The sequence below is a fragment of the Paramisgurnus dabryanus genome, chromosome 9 (genome assembly GCF_030506205.2).
Source record: "Paramisgurnus dabryanus chromosome 9, PD_genome_1.1, whole genome shotgun sequence".
In the NCBI taxonomy this organism is placed as follows: Eukaryota; Metazoa; Chordata; class Actinopteri; order Cypriniformes; family Cobitidae; genus Paramisgurnus; species Paramisgurnus dabryanus.
In genome coordinates this window covers 18433083-18450471 of record NC_133345.1, presented here as the reverse complement: position 1 = coordinate 18450471, position 17389 = coordinate 18433083, and the positions used below count along the sequence as shown (strand labels likewise).

At 36.8% G+C, this 17389-nt stretch overlaps 1 protein-coding gene across 3 annotated transcripts in view; it reads right to left on the bottom strand.

Moving 5' to 3' along the window:
- Positions 1-17138, bottom strand: part of LOC135746397 (sodium- and chloride-dependent GABA transporter 2-like) — a 39481-nt gene extending 22343 nt beyond the window's left edge. The window contains exons 1-8 of one of the 3 annotated variants that reach the window (XM_073815725.1): positions 16758-17138; positions 5813-5865; positions 3977-4244; positions 3747-3881; positions 1298-1438; positions 1128-1215; positions 881-1013; positions 328-462 (exon numbers count right to left, since the gene is read on the bottom strand). In XM_073815725.1, coding sequence (XP_073671826.1) covers positions 328-462; positions 881-1013; positions 1128-1215; positions 1298-1438; positions 3747-3881; positions 3977-4115 — 771 coding nt within the window. In that variant the 5' untranslated portion in view covers positions 4116-4244; positions 5813-5865; positions 16758-17138. Of the gene's footprint in view, positions 1-327; positions 463-880; positions 1014-1127; positions 1216-1297; positions 1439-3746; positions 3882-3976; positions 4245-5812; positions 5956-16757 lie in introns of those variants that run through there. The other 2 variants (XR_012337322.1, XM_065265064.2) reach the window with 2 other exon arrangements.
- Between the last annotated feature and the right edge of the window lie 251 nt (positions 17139-17389).

Below are 17389 nucleotides of genomic sequence, written 5' to 3'. Positions count from 1 at the left end.
TTGCTGAACATCAAAACTATAGTTTTTGGTTTTATCCACTGTGATAATTGATTAAGAGGTTTTGGGCTTTGTCTTACTTAAAATGTATTCCCCTGTGTATTAGAGAAAAACATTTATTTCATAATGTAATCCCCCACACGTTCAATTGTTTAACTTTAATAAAACATTGTATTTTTGTGATTTTTTTGTTTTTTTAATTAAAGCTCAAAAGGAGAAACATTTTAGATTTATTTTCAAAGCTTTATTAGCTCATATTTACAGTACCAAGGATGCCACTATTTTTGTCCACAACTGTATGCAGAGTGCAGATTTAGAGGGTAGGCCTACCTGTGGGTCATAGAGACGGGACAGGTCAGGATACAGGTAAAACTTAATCCCCTGTAGGGCTCCAGGAAGAGTCAACCCACGAATCAGCAACACAAGTAACATCACATAAGGAAATGTGGCAGTAAAATACACCACCTATAATAAAAACACAATACAAGAAATGCTCATATTTTATCATTTTATCTATATTACACATTGTTTTTGAAAAAAAAACTACCAATATTTGAGATGTCATAAAAAGGGAACTAATGAAGGTAAGATGAAACTTTTTTTAAGCTGATGGTCTGTTCTTTCATTTGATATATTGTATATTTCTGGCAGGCATTGTGAAAATCATGAAAAATGCTGGCGCTGGCTGGCAACCTAAAAACGCTGGCAGGGAAAGAGTTAAACACTATATATGTAAAATACTAAAATATTCTTAAGTGCCCAAGGTTTTTATCATGCTTCATGTTAATGTTCCATATAATAATGTTGAACAATCAAAGACATGAATCATAAAATAAATAATTTTTATCAAATGCCTCAACGTTTTCTTAAATATTGTTCACACCTTGCCTGTTGATTTGACTCCTTTCCAGATACAGAAATAACATATGATCAACATTGCAATGAGACACAAAAGAATCTCCCAGTTGATTTTACCCATCTGTTCAATACCACCAGAGAGAGACAGCACTCTGCGTCTGTACAATGGGACAGAAGAAAAGCTTTTTATTATGTTTTTTTTTCATGTATTACTATAAAATTCAGATTGTTCATGCAAGATTCGTCATGACAATTTGATTTTATTGATTTACTCCCAGAATTCAGTAGCTGCAGACGTGGAATTCATTTGTGCTGTGTGGTTGAGAGTCAAATTCTTTGCACCAAGATTTACACAGTCATCTAACACAGAGATAAAAACAGAGTTAGCTTTTTGTTATGGTGCGCTTGAATACTGATGTTATTAGTTGTTAATAGTTATCACCTGTATTCCAGGTGTTGTCACAGCTGGCCCATGGCAGTTGAGAACTGAAAGAGAAGAGAAGGTAGAAAAGTGCCCAGGCCAGAATGATGATGTAACAGATGCAGCTGTACAGCAGAATCAGCTGACCTGCATAACCAATACCTGACAAGAGAAAACACACTTAAGGGCTTTTTCACATTGGAAAAAGTTAATCTTGGGTTATTCTAAACCCCGGGTTAACAGAATCCTGGGTTTTCTGTTACATGTTTCACACTGTTCATATCTAACCAGGCTGTAAGAGTTAACCCTGGGTATTCATAATCTGACATTTCACACTGTGCAATCCTAAACCCTGGGTCAGGTGTCTTCAACCCTGCTCCTACAGCTGTCAGTAGTTATCAAGCAACCCTAAACATCTTGATGAGCTGCTTCAGCTGTGTTAAATATGGGTCATCATAACATTCTAACCCTGCTTCATTTCACGCTGCATGCATTTGGCACTGCAATGCGAGGTTAACCCTGCTTCTGCCCTGCTGAAAAAAACAGCATCAAACCAGCATGGACCACCATGGGAATTATGCTGGTCTATGCTGGTTTAGCTGGGTCACCAGCATACCAGCACCAAAACACAACATATGCTGGTCATGCTGGTTTGCTGTCTTTTTCAGCAGGGTGAGCAGGTTTTTATGACCCTAGGTTAATTTCAGGGATAATCCTGTTTCTAAATTACAAGTACAGTATGAAACAATCCTTAACCCAAGATTAAAACCAGGGTTTAGAACGAAGATAACCCAGGGTTACGCGCAATGTGAACAGCCCTATTGACTAGAAAATACTTGTATGACTTGAATATACTTGCACTTTAAGTTTTTTTTTTGGCATTTTTAAAAAAATTACATTGAACAAAATAACAACTGGTAGGGTGCTACAAATACAGGTCTTCCATTTATTTTATACATTTGAGTGGGTTACATCAGTGGTTCTCAAACTTTTTCAGCGTGCGGCCCCCTTGTGTACGGAGCATTTCTTCTTGGCCCCCCCAAAGAAAATTTATGACAAAACTGTTCTAAAACTGAACTTTTAATTAAACAAACATATTGAATGATACAAAGTAGTGCTGTTGGTGAGTAGCCTTATATTTTTTTAGGTTTAATTCCACAGAATTCATGATAAATTAATTTATTTGTCATAAAATGTCATAAAACTGGGGCCCCACTAGCACCATCTTGCGGCCCCCAGTTTGAGAACCACTGGGTTACATAACAGGTCCAAGCACTTTAAGTTTTATCTTTGTCTACTAATTATTTCTTAAACCAGATGGTTTCTTTTTCTACTGAGTCATGTGTTAATACTTTTCTCACCTAAAGTGCATCTATTTCATTGCTACAATAACATTTTATGTGGTGTATTTGGTATAATACAATGTGTTTGCATGGTTTATGGTTAAAAACACATTATTTTCCACATACCGTACATTTTTGTAGCTCCAGATATACATGCCTTCCTCAAACGCTTTGATTTTGTACAAAACTCACCCATCTGAAAAGCGAGGTGTCCCTGATTGGCCAACTAATCTGTACGTTGTGATTGGCCTGAATACCTCTGACGTCAGTTGAAAATGTGACGCTCCCTACCATGTTTGAAATATTCGCTCACAATACAATGCTAACAGGAGTTAACTTACAGGCTGTGAGTCAAGTGGGATGAATTATGATAATGACCATCGTGTCCACGTCAACAGGCCCAGGAAATAAACTGTTGCCTACAGTCTGTGTGTTTGTTGTAGTCCAAAAAAAGAGATTTACGCTGGAGACGATAACTCGAGTCATCGTTTACTTTGGTGTGTAAGGGTGTATTAGTGCATGTTAACGATATGCAAAAGGTACAAACCCCAAAGGAAATGTAAAATCATGAATCAGACCATAGTTGCTTTTTAAGGGCTGTGGTGTCATAAAGGCTGTGATAGTCATACCATGCTGCAACGGGAGCAACAGCTTCCAACGTACTGAAAAAACTTTGTTTAAAGGAGTCATATGATTTCATGTTTTCCTTTGTCTTTTGAGTGGTTAAATATGTCTATAAATATAAAAGTTCTGTAATGTTGCAAATATTCATAATTCATAATATCATAATAGTACTAAGGCCTAGTCCTGGATTAATCATAAACCTGTCCAGGAAACCGCCCAATATGTTATGGTTATGTTTCAGATTACTTTTTATTTGTACAAAAACAAAGGCAATATAGAGAGCTATACAAAGTAAACATCACGGCAGGCCTATTTATGTACCACTGCTACTACAGTAAGATTTTCAATGTCTTCATCATTTTTTCTTACAAGTGAATCCACCTTATAGTACCACATGCAACATCCATATACTGTAGTACCAAAAGAATGGCATTAAAGTCATTATTTATTTTATTAATTTATTCAAATCTTTTAGAAAGAGATTGTTTTTTCTTATAACTCACCTACAGCCAGAGGACAGAGGCGATGCCAACATGTAATGGCACCTTCCCTTGTGTACTGTCCCATTGCCGTCTCTAGTAGGAACAGAGGAACCCCACAGGTAACCACAAACACAAGGTAGGGTATCAGAAACGCACCTAAGAACACACCAGATCAAAAAATACATTATTTAAATACCACTGACAAAAATCTAATGAACATTTGTTTATTTGAACTTGTGGTGGTCTCGTACCTCCTCCATATTTGTAGCAGAGGTATGGAAACCTCCAGACGTTACCAAGACCAACTACATTTCCTGCTACAGCCAGAAGAAACTCTGCTTTACTCCCCCAGTATCCTCTCTCCTCTATCTGTCTTTCTGCTCTACTCATACCTTCAGTTTCAAATGATGTCCAGACCTTTGTAAGTTTTCAGCAATAGAGGGTGACCTAAAAGTCTTTTAAGCTATTAATTGACTGGTCCTTTCCAGTTGATTTGGAAACCAAATACCTGTATATGATCTGAAAAACAGAGAAATTGTAAGATAAGTTTACAATGTCATGTTAAAATATGATTAAAAGTAATATGCTTTAATAAGTTTCCATCAATAGTAAAAAAGTTATTCTATAGTCTTTATTCTCCAACTAGTGCTTCTATATCAAAATGTGGGTTTGTTTATACAGTAGGCTGTGCAATTAACCATTTTTATGTTCAATTTCATTTTTTGATTCAAACAATTACAAAAACAAGACAACTGAGGTAAAACAATTATTGTACAATTAAAATTTTAATTGTGTGCTGCTGGACCGGTGTGTTTAAGGCACTTTGAAGCAGTGGCGGCTCGTGACTGCACTTCCGAGGATGCGATAATTCAAAATAAGTGTTCAGATTGTCACATGTGTGGGTACCTTTTCCAAAATATGTGTCATGCGTGTGAAGAGATCCTGTGTGCATCATGTGTTTTGTCAAAATAAGTGCCTGCTGGAGACACGTCAAAACCGTTTATGATAAAAGAGGCCACGTTCCCTAAATACACACAACACACTCCCTTAACAGTAAACTGTGATTATGCATGAGATTATGCCAGTATCTGGCACACGCAATCGTCTCCTTTCAAGTTCAAGGCAGCAGGCACTTAATTTGGCATGACACGTGAATTCACTAAAGTTTGGCACACATGATCTCTCAAAGCGCATAACAGATATTTACAAATGACGAACCACACACATGACAAGCTACATACATGTTGTGACGAACTTCGCATCGTCCGCTTCAAAAAAAGGAAGTCACCAGCCGCCACTGCTTTGAAGGCACCACTGCTTTGACATGTGTATTGCAACACTTACTTGTGTATTAATACCAGGAACATACGCTTCACTTGCTTTGGTCCAGGCCAAATAAAATGATTTGTTTTTGTGTGTGTGGTTACCCCTACATTTTTAAACAAAACCACATGTGTGTTATGATCATCTATTCATTGGACAGAAATTATCAGGTGGGGAAGCAGAAAGTGCAAAATCATCATTTGTAATGCAATATTTGTTCTGTTATTGATTTGGTGTCATCAACAGGTAATGCAAAATGCATTACTTTTGACAAGTCCTTCTAAAAAAAAATATTATCTCAGCTTTTTGCTCAAAATTGGGTGTTTTTGAAAAAAACCTACCCATATTTGAGAGGTGATAAAAAAGAACTAAAGAAGGTAGGATGAAACCTTTTTTTTTTTTTAAAGCAGATGGTCTGTTCTTTCATTTGATATTGTGTATGTTTATATATTTAAGGAAGAACATTTTCTGGAAGGCATTCAACTTTGTGAAAATCATAAAAAAAAATGCTGCCGCTGGCTGGCAACAGCAACAACTGCAATATGAATCTGCATGAAATAATATTATTGGCATCTGTAAAATGCATATTGATTCAACAGCTTTAAGGTATCATGTGTGATACAAACCAGACTTTACTAACTAAACACATAAATCTACAATCACACACAAATACAGTTCAGCATTGGAAGAAATTTAAAGTTTAAGTAGAAATCAGAATAAAGCATAAAGTTATGGCAGTGTTTGTAATTCAGCCTAAAACAAACCAGTTTGATGCAGATGATCCTTCTAGTTCAGCATCCTCATCTTGATGAAATTCCTCCAAGAAAGAAACTCAAGTTGAAGTAATGCTTTTTAAAGAAAAAGGCAGTGGTCTTTAAACTGTAAGTATGTCACAACCTAAAGAGATATCCTAATCACAGGTTGTACTTTCAGAGGGAACGCTCTTTGTCTTTCAACATGCTGTTTTGCATATGAAATTTGATTGGATGTTGAGGTGGAAACTTTAAAAAGTTTTATTACATTAATATGAGTTCCCAAAACACCATGCATCTAGGATATCAAAAATGCAACTCATAGATACCAAACATGGTCTACATGTGATATTAATTGAGTAATTCTAAAACATTCATCTAAACTATTTTGTGTCAATATATCGATAAAACAACAAGAACATAATACATGAGAAGATTAGGAATATTTGAATGGGACCTGCTAATAAATACCATTATACAAAAGAATTCTGTTGCAAAGTGTATAAAGAGTGAGTGAATTGTAAAACACTTTTATATTGATGCTCTGTCATGGGTTGCTATAATCACCAGAGGTCTGGTTATGCATCTGGGTTAAAAAAAAAATGCAGTTTGGGATAGTTTAACAGCCACTCTGGTGCGTTGTTTACTTGTTGAGCAAGGGTCTGGTAGTTATATGAATTATATGAGGACACTGAGACTAACAGACCCAGTTCCAGTTGCCATGATGTTCATCACACCACTGATCTACTTGCCTCCCATCATCGTGTTACCCAGCCAATGTCTGCCCATCGAGAACCAGCTGCTTCCTTTTCATTTTTAAATTTCTAAATTCTTATTAAATGTTATAGTATTTAATATATGGTAACACTTTACATGCAGGGGTGTTCATAAGACTGACATGACACATTCATAATCATGACATGACACGTGCTATGAACATGAAAAATATTTTATGCACATTTACGACAACTGTCATTAAATCTCATTCGTTCAATTATGACATTTTTAATAACAAAATATTTGAAACAATGTCATTTTGCATGTTATTTTTACAAGAACATTAACTGTAACTACATTTTTCTATCTGGTTTAATTTCAACTTCCTTTTCATTCTCAGGCTCAAATTATTTAGTTCATAAAGAATAACTACATGCAAAACAAAATGTTCTGTTAAAATGCAAATGATGATGGATGGCTTGTGGGATATTTTTGCATCATAGAATTTTAATACTTTCTGTACTATTTTGAATATTATGCATGTTAGAAATGTGTATGTGTGGTTTTATTAGCTGAATTGTTTTAACTTCTAATTGGATAGCCTATAAGTTCTCATTCACAAAAAACACTTAACCCCTTTTGCTCCTCTCTTGTGGAATGAACTGACAGCCCCAACCCAAGCTGCTGAGTCCTCCACAACCTTCAAGAAACAAATAAAAACACAACCTGACTAACCCCTGACTATGGCTCTTCTATCTTTTAAGTTGTTCAGCTTTCTAATAACAAAACCTTTTTTTAGTTTTCTGTTGCCTAGTAATTAAACAATTGCTTTTATTGAATTAAAGGTGGTAGCAGTCAGAATTCTGGTAATAGTCCACAATTTCACAACCAGAGAAGTACATTTAGTCAGAGACTGATCACTGCTTAGTGTTCTACTGAGCGTTTTAGAAGATCCTTTATACCTGTGGCCATAAGGCTGTGTAACTCCTCTTTGTAAGTGCTGGGACAATTCACTATTGAAGAAAATTACCCATTTTTATATCGGTATAGTTTATTATTATTATTATTTCTTATCTATTAATTTTTTAATTATTGATGGGCATATATTTGTCTTTTTATTTCTTTTTTTTTTCATTTCTTTATTTTCTATAATTGTAACATGAAAGCAATCTCCCCCTGGGATTAATAAAGTTCTTTGAATTGAATTAATCACTATGATTAATCTTAGCCTGGTTGTTAGCCTGCTCTGGAGCAGGCTAGCTGCAAAGAGTAAATCTCCATAGTAACTCCATCTAGATTAATTTAGCCTTCCTTCATGCAGTCGAGTCAGGGCTAAATTCAGCCAGGGGCCCGTTTCAATAAGGAGGTTCAACCAACTCTGAGTTAAAACTCGAACTCTGAGTTGACTTACTCTGAGATAGGAAACTCTGAGTTTTCGGTTACAGAACAGCTCATCAGTTCAATCGACTCTGAGTAGGTTGACTCTATGAAGGTATATTTGGTGCAAAACAACTGCACACCTGTGACAGTGGAATTTGTAATTGTAGAGATTATCCACACATGTGTATCAGTAAATTTGAATTCACAGATGAAGAGTTGCAAACTTGTAGATTTTTTTTCTTTCCCTCAAATACAACACAACAGTTACACCTTCACAAATCCTTCAGTGCAGCTGCACAAATCCCATTTTACAAATCACAGATTAAGAAACTCACAAGCTCACATTTTTTGCTACAATTGATGCAGTAAATATGGTGCATAACCTACTTGAACACCTGCATCAAAGTATGTGAAGTCACACACAAATTTTGTACATTCGCAAAATCAGTTTGTGCATCTGTGTGATGAGACTTGCATGTGTGTACAATTTTTTTTCACAAATATTTTTTTATTTTTTTTATATTTTCTAGCCCAAACACAAGTACATAAATACAACTGCTTGAATCTGCTGCTACGAGTTTCAAACACTCTTTTTCATGTGCTCTCTCTTCTGCACCAAATATCTCGAGATAAATGGTGCGAAAGTGATTTGTATACCTGTAGGCTATGGCGAGCACTGTTCAGCACAGCCAACCAGGTGGCGCCCCCGACACTCACTGAAGCAGAGTTTATTAATTACCACCAATGTTTCAGCAAAGTAAATCGCCTTTATTAAGGTATTATTTTCACCAAGTGGAGAACAATATAAATGGGAGTGCTAATTATACACACATGAATGTAATTACATACAATACTCCAATGATTCATTAGTAAACAAAATATAAGTTCCATACATTTCAAACCATCAATATAAGTAGATTAAAAAATGCAAGCAGCAAATACACACATTTTAACTTTAAATAAGATACCAAATGATGTAAGTCCCATTCATTTTTAATATCTTAATATCCAATTGATAGCCTTTAGTTAATTCACTAAACTGATCCTATATTCAGTTAGCCTATGTTTACTTTACTGACACAGCAGTGTGCCCAGGATGGTAACATAATTATTTCAATGTCTTACTAATAAACAACACAAGTCTTGCGCATACTGACATGGTTTGAAATCTAGAGTTATTCAAATCTTTGGTTTTCTGATGTGTTATAATTCATATATGTAGAGCAGAGAAATAAGAATTTTTTTCCTGGCGTGCATGCCCTAAAAAAATACATATGGACCTCAGTATTTATAAAATCCTGCGTATGGCCCTGCTCATGACAATAAGAATCCACTCTCAATAGTGTATTACGAGCTGTAGGTTTTTTAATCGGATCCCTATATAAACAATTACGAGCTATCCACAAGTCTATAAAGCTGATTTGATTTGGGTTAGCATCCAAAGTAAATGTTAAGAAATCAGAACAACTGTTTAGATAATAATAAAAACAATTTAGTTGTTCAGTTACCCGATTCAAAAAGACAGAAATATTCGCTATTTGCTGCTTGCATTTTTTAATCTACTTATATTGATGGTTTGAAATGTATGGAACTTATATTTTGTTTACTAATGAATCATTGGAGTATTGTATGTAATTACATTCATGTGTGTATAAATAGCACTCCCATTTATATTGTTCTCCACTTGGTGAAAATAATACCTTAATAAAGGCGATTTACTTTGCTGAAACATTGGTGGTAATTAATAAACTCTGCTTCAGTGAGTGTCATGCGCCACCTGGTGGGCAGTGCTGAATAGTGCTCGCCAAAGCCTACAGGTATACAAATCACTTTCGCACCATTTATCTCGAGATATTTGGTGCAGAAGAGAGAGCACATGAAAAAGAGTGTTTGAAACTCGTAGCAGCAGATTCAAGCAGTTGTATTTATGTACTTGTGTTTGGGCTAGAAAATATTAAAAAAATAAAAAAATATTTGTGAAAAAAAATTGTACACACATGCAAGTCTCATCGCACAGATGCACAAACTGATTTTGCGAATGTACAAAATTTGTGTGTGACTTCACATTATTTGATGCAGGCGTTCAAGTAGGTTATGCACCATATTTACTGCAGCAATTGTAGCAAAAAATGTGAGCTTGTGAGTTTCTTAATCTGTGATTTGTAAAATGGGATTTGTGCAGCTGCACTGAAGGATTTGTGAAGGTGTAACTGTTGTGTTGTATTTGAGGGAAAGAAAAAAAATCTACAGGTTTGCAACTCTTCCTCTGTGAATTCAAATTTACTGATACACATGTGTGGATAATCTCTACAAATACAAATTCCACTGTCACAGGTGTGCAGTTGTTTTGCACCAAATATACCTTCATATGACTCTGAGTTAAGCGTGTGCACAGCCACAATGAAAAGCCATCATCAATGGAGCTCAGATATTACGATTTACCATGGCAACAGCACGTGACAAAGAGGTCTTAATCTTTTATACTACTAAAACTGAAAGTGTTACTGCAAGTGTACAGCAACTACGAGCATATATTTTAAAGAAAAGAGTTGTTTTTGAAAATTGCTACTCTAGTAAATGCGTACATTTAACTTTTCATCACAGTTAAAATATATTTAAAGTAAATAAACGGAGGACTGAACGTTATTATATTCATTTTCATGCAGATGCAATCCCATGGACAAAAATATGACAGCAGCTCAGCTAAAAATGAAATTAAGCATAATACTTTGGCATATAAGGCTACGAACCTTACAAATGTTTGTCATGAATAAAACAGAAATTCGCCGAGCCAGAATTCGAACTCAGATCGCCGACAGTACGTCTGCCCTAACCACCAGGGGTTAAATTGGGATTTGTTATGTGGGGGGGCTCTGCGGGGAGGGGTACTTCGAGGGGAAACATGTTTAATACTGATGACAGCAAAAGCCACTGGTGTGTTTCAATGACATTCTGGACCTCTGATAGGATTTGATAAGTTTCAGCTGTAAAGCTGTGTCAGAGGTTGACCTCAAATATTTTAAAAAGAGCATCTGAATTTTAAATGATGCAAATCTATGAGTTTGACACCCTTTATCCATTTGTTCCACATGTCATTATGCACAATTGATCACATTTTAAAGGAAGTTAAAAGAATCAACCTCCTTGAATAATTCTAGGCATAAGATACCCAAAAAGACTCTTACATGTCTTATAAATTATAGCCATAGAGATTCCCTATGCTGGTCAGCAGCAGGGCCGGACTGGGACAAAAAATTGGCCCTGGCATTTTGGCCCCGACCGGCCCACTACATAGGATCACAAATCTTTGTGAAACCTTGACTACCAACTCCATATAATGATAAAGTAGAAAAGTATAAGAGCTGACACGTGACATTACAAAAATGTAAGCGCTGTAAAAGACTTTGCAGGTTTTAAAAATAATAGTATAAGCCAGTGAGTGCACAATGTTTAAACTAACCATTCTGAACAACTTATGATAACACTGGGACCTGATAAATGTTACAATGAAGTCGCAGTCTTGCGGCAGAGCAGAGCCGGCCTTAAGCATCTGGTGGCCTGTTTCAATAACTAATAGGAGGCCCTACCCACATAAAACATAAGCATAATAGAGCAAAAAGCAAGGATTCCTGTTGGTTTGCATCAATGGTATATTATTTTATTACGTGCACTTTTAGCTTCACGAACAGGCAGCTCAAAAGAAATGATCCAACCTTATTTAATTACAACTATACAATTATAGTTGCCTCGCCCTTTCATGGACGCTAAATTCTCTGCTTAATTGATTTGAGCAGGATATTTTCAGCTGTCTGGGCTGACTTAAAAAAAAAAACATCTCAAACATCCCCTCAACTTGAATTATTTAACAAAAGCAAACAAGACAAGTGTCTGACTGACACTGAACCGAACTTATAAATAAGGATGGGCTCCGCGTTTTTTCAGCACCGTAGACAGCTCACCTGGCGGCGAGCGTAGATTACACCTAAACCTTATTAGAAATCCACCTTTCTGTGTTTGGGTGCTGAGAATTCCCTGATAAGTTTATCTTTGTCCAGCGATTTTGTCACCTCGTGCTCAATAAAAATCTGAACGAGAGCTGATGGCATCTATGTTCAATAGGCTATTATAAAAACAGTTTACATTGTTATGCGGGAGCAAAACAAAAATAGACGATTTCCAAGCCACTGTAAAAAAAATCACCCCTCATTTATCTAAAGTTCTTGGTCATTATGTTCATTTAATGGAACATTGTGTGGATGTTGCGTTAGAGGAAAATGCCGTCATGCACAAAATATATTAAAGGCAGTCAGTAAATGCACACAGATGTTATACACATATTTTAAATACAATTAAATACTGCATTAAGGTTAGTATAAAATCCAATAATATTATTTAAAAAAAAAAAAACATTGAAATCAGTCCCTAAAATAATGTATTATTAAAAACCTGGAATCGCACTTGCACAGACAAGCCTGATGAGTGAGAGCATGGTCGAATTCAAAACTGCGTTTTTGCGCCCTTGAAGGGCACTTCGGGAAGGGAGCCACTTAAACTTTCACTCCAGATAAAATGAAAATGACGTTGCTTTCATTGCTCTATTCTCCAAGTGTATTTTAGCGGTCACAGTCACGCAATGAGACACAATTGCGCAACTCTCTGCACAGCTCTGATATTTGAAGGGAATAAATAGGGCATATAGCGATGAGTACTTCAAATTGATATTCTCTCCATTTGTGACGGAAAATTTGTCGGAATGAATGCGCACGGGCTAACTACGACAGGTAACACATTTAAGAAATGTCGGTTTTCACAAAAATAAGGCTATTAAGCTCTCGTCTAGTGATCCCGATGCTAAAGAATAATTAAACCTCTAGAATTATCCACATGTGCACGTTTTCTTAGAGTTTTTATGAAGCACTGTGATGCTGCTGTAAACGATTCTACATTGATTTATAAAAATGAAAGAAATTACTTTTAAAAATAATTTAAATGACATATAATAAATATTAATGCAGTTCTATATTTTTTTATAAAATACATTCATTTCATATTAATAATCCGATTTCTACAGGCTAAAGCGCGAATGAACGTCCGAGAGAAAATAAAGAGCAGAAATTAATTGATTTAAAATGAAAGATATGTGATTGCTTAACATCCACAGGCACTGACAATGTGAGCTCCCCCGTGCAGGAATCATAGCCCCACGTTCAAACATTCTTGCGCCGGGCTGGGGCCCTCCTTTAGGGCGGGGCGCGTTTCAATTGAAACGGTTGAAACATAGCTCTGCGGCAGAGCCACGAGTCCCATTTCAGTGTGTGCAGAATATTTTGATCACTTTTTTTTTAAACCTTTTACCAATTCCAAAACACAGTAATTTTAATAACCAACATTAATTTTGTATATAACTTTTCCTTTCATCCTATATTATGCCCTTGCTGCACGAATCAGGATTTCTTGTATAATGGTCACACCTCAATTTAGCAATTTCCATACATGTCATCTTTCTTATGGACATTAAATAATGAATTTCCAGTTTGTTTTTTTGGCCCATTTTAAATGCAAAAGAAAATGTGGCTAATAATTCTGCACACCTGAATATAAGGTGCTTTTTTTCTCCAGCCAGCCATCATTAACAATAATGTATTACTTATAAATGCCTTATTTACTAAATAAATGGTAGTTATTAAGATTTATTTGGTTTGGAATGCCAGATTACCAGTCCAGCCCTGGTCAGCAGCTAAAACAATCATATAGTTAGGTTTGATTTGTGTAATCAAAATACATTATTTTATTAAACTATGCTTATACAATGAGTTATATCCAGTGTTATCCAGTTAATATACTGTAATTAAATGAGTGACAAATACTTTAATCCCTTACACATTTCTAGTCTTCTATTAGGTTTTCTCGACCTGGGCACCATTCTTACCTCTCTACTGTATCTCTCTCTCTCTCGCGCACGCTCTCTCTCTCGTCAAGTCGCCCAATTCGCGTCATTTGCATCGCCCTGTGCGAGGACGCGCCTGGTTGCGTCTTTGCATTGACTTTTTATGTAATCTGCTCGCGCAAATCGTTAAACTTGGGTTGGTGAGAATGCCCTATAATGAATGGAAACGCATTATTCCCTTCACGTCAGTGCACACGCACCAGCGCAGCGAGTTCACGCGCACAAGCGCAGCTGGTACACTGGCAAGAGCAGAGCGAGACCTTCAGCCTATGTGCCGGGGCTTAGCCCCGGACGGCCCCGGCCCAATTTAAACCCTGCTAACCACTGCACACAGACTACCCACTAGACCAGAGATAATGATGAGTGAATTCATAAGAAATGTCAAGGCAACTGTTTAGATGTAAGAGCACGGCCACAAAGACTGATATTAGTGACGTAAGGATAATTATATTTCTAAAATGACTGCAAAAAAATTATAATAATTCAGCTCACATAAATGCAAGTGGAAATGACAAAAAAACACTCGGGGTCTCAAAATACTCTTGCAACATAAATGTAAATTCCTACAAATGAATGCAGTATCATCATCTACTACAGGATCCTCTATAAAAGCACTTAAAATTTTAGTCACTTAGACGTCTCTGCACCTAAGTACAGTATACCAAATTGGCTTGAGTCATCTCAATATACTGTTTAAATTTTTTTTTTGTTTAAATGTAAGTGTAATTTATAAAATATATAAAGCACTAAGGTAAAATTATTTGCACTGGCAATTTGATTATAACTTAAAGACTGTGCGCAATGAATGAATGTACTAAAGCAACTAACAAGATTAAACACCGCTACTCCTTTAAAAATGGGGAGGAGACTGCCATAAACTGCTCTCGACCAGGTTAGGTTCCGAGAGTAAGTTACTCTGGAAACAGACTCTTGAGTATAAGTTACCTCTCCTTCTGAAACAGGCTTGACTTACCCCGCTGTCTTAGGTTTAACCTACCTCTCATTTTGAAACGGAAAACTCAGAGTTTCCCATATTTCAGAGTTAACAAACTCAGAGTTTGCACTTAACCCTCTGGGGTCTAAGGGGTTTTTAGGGCCCTGGGGAAGTTTTGACATGCACTGACATTTGTGCTTTTTTCAGTTGCTTGAAAACATATTAATGGCAAAAGTCTCATAACACTGTGATCATCAAAAACTGGGCTACAATATCATATAATCAACATGTATGTACATGTTTGTATTTTTGAGAGAAAAATGTTTATGCGTGGTTTTTGAAAAAGCAAAATTTTTAAGTCACTGATATAACACCACAAAACTCATTCTAAACATGTTTTCCAAAGACTTTTCAAAATAGGATCTAGTAGTCTAGAGTTTATTCTTCAAAATGATGTGAAAATCATATGGCCTACTCAATCACATAAAGCAATACATTGATTTACAATTTCTAAGACACTTTTGCTTGGGAAAGGCTGTATGCGTGGAGGCGGGAAAGCTCCTGAATAATCAGTGATTGACAGCTGAGAGACAAAAGAGTTGAATAATGAGCCACATAATGAGCCTTGTGGGGATGTTCAACAGGAATGTAACTTTCTCTGTAGTAAAACCATGATAAGGTTTACTTTTCAATATAATGTAAACACACACACACACACACACACACACACACATGATATATATATAAACTTATCCATGTTTGTTTACAGCCGCCGCCATTACCTCACGTGTTGATCATGAAAGCAGTGAATGTGTGCACATGCGAGTGATCCTGTGTTTAATAAACTTGCTGTGCGGAGATATGCGCTTAGACGCAACTAAATAAGGATTGTACTGTTCAATCGCGTATTTTATAAGAATACCAAAAAGCGCGTCGAGTTTCCTGACTCGCGTGTTTGTGTATGTGCGTTCCCGTTGCCTCAGCTGTTTTACGGAAGACAAAGAAAACACTCGCGTCTGGAGATACTGACACACATCCGCAAGTAAATAAGGATTTATATGTCGGACATCGATCCCGTCACACTGACGAAGCACACACACTCGCGTCTGTCTGGAGATTTAGGCGCGAGTAGTGATGTGTGCAATCGCATCTTTTATAATGATACCACAAAGCGCTTCAAATATGAGGCATTGTGTGTGCGTTTGGACGTCGATCGAGTCACACTCGCGTCTGGAGATAACTTTAGTTACAGTCACGAGTAAACAAGTATATGTCATGTTTCCAGCACTCGGATTAAAACTCAACACAGCAGTGAATGGCTGCAGAGACGGAATGTCCATTGACTGTGGGGTTGACTAATGAATATGGATGATCTCTGCTCTTCTCTTCAATGGAGCGGGGCGTGGCTCATTATAGATAATGAAGCAACAGAAGAAAGACGGTAGCCTACATCTCTCTCTTCTAATACAGTTAACAACGAATTACAATATTTGTTTTCGATTTCACTTACATCTTCCAAAAGCAGACATTCCAAGCATTATGTAGACATTTATCTTTTGTTTATAAGACAAATATTCGTTAAGTTACAGTTAATTTTTCTGACGTGTTTCTGAAAGGACTTCACTGAGGGAGAGAGAACAAAACGCGCATCATGTTTATTTTCTTAATTTTGCGAAAAGCACAACATGCTGTTTTTATTGGGAGTGGACAGAAAAAAACTAGACAATTTAACGTTTTAAATGATGTATAAATCATATCTGTATGTCAAAAATCAGCAGAGTTATCTAAGTCTCTTTGGGGAGTGATCGAAAAATAAAGAGTTTGTGGCGCCCGCGCCGCAGCCGACCCCAGAGTGTTAACCACCTTTCTGAAACGGGCCGCAGGATAACTGGAAAATCCCAGCTTAATCCCTTATCTTGCTTTTGTGCAATACCCCTATGGGTGATTGTTTGTGTGTGTATGTGTTCGTTTGTGTTTACCTCTGTGGTGAAGGATCTTCACGTGTGCACTTGCCCCTCCCTCTCGTTTCTCTGATTAGTTTCCAGCCGTGTCCAGTTTCCTCCTTATCTATTTATACCTTTCTGTTTAGTCTTCCGTCACACGCTCGTTGTTAGATCACTGTCTCACTGCCCGTCCTAGTGTTTCTGCTCACGACATTGTTTAACCTCTCCTCTCTGCTCTCGCCGTAGGTTCAGCCTGCCCGTTTGGCTTACTGTCTCTGTTTCGGGGTCCTAATCCTGTGTTCGGGTTTCTGTTAGGTTGTTCCCGTTTGTGTCTGTCTTCTACAGTTGGATTACTGGATGCTTTGCCTTTAAGCGTATGCCAGTTTGTTTCCTGAGGTTCCTGTGTCTGCGAGGAGGATTACACTGTGTGGCTGTGTGTGGTTTACCGGCGGCTTGAGACAATATTGACTTTGATAACCCGTCTATGACTCAAGAGTGACTCATACAAATAAATTACTTGCATTGAGACTACGACTCTGGTTATTATTCCTAACAAAAAGGTCATTAAATTTTTTTTTTAAATGATCAGGCCCAACCTTCCTGCTCTCATCGATTTCCCGCAGCAGGTTGGCTTGGTATGCCTGCAAAACAGCAAGTGTGTGAAGACA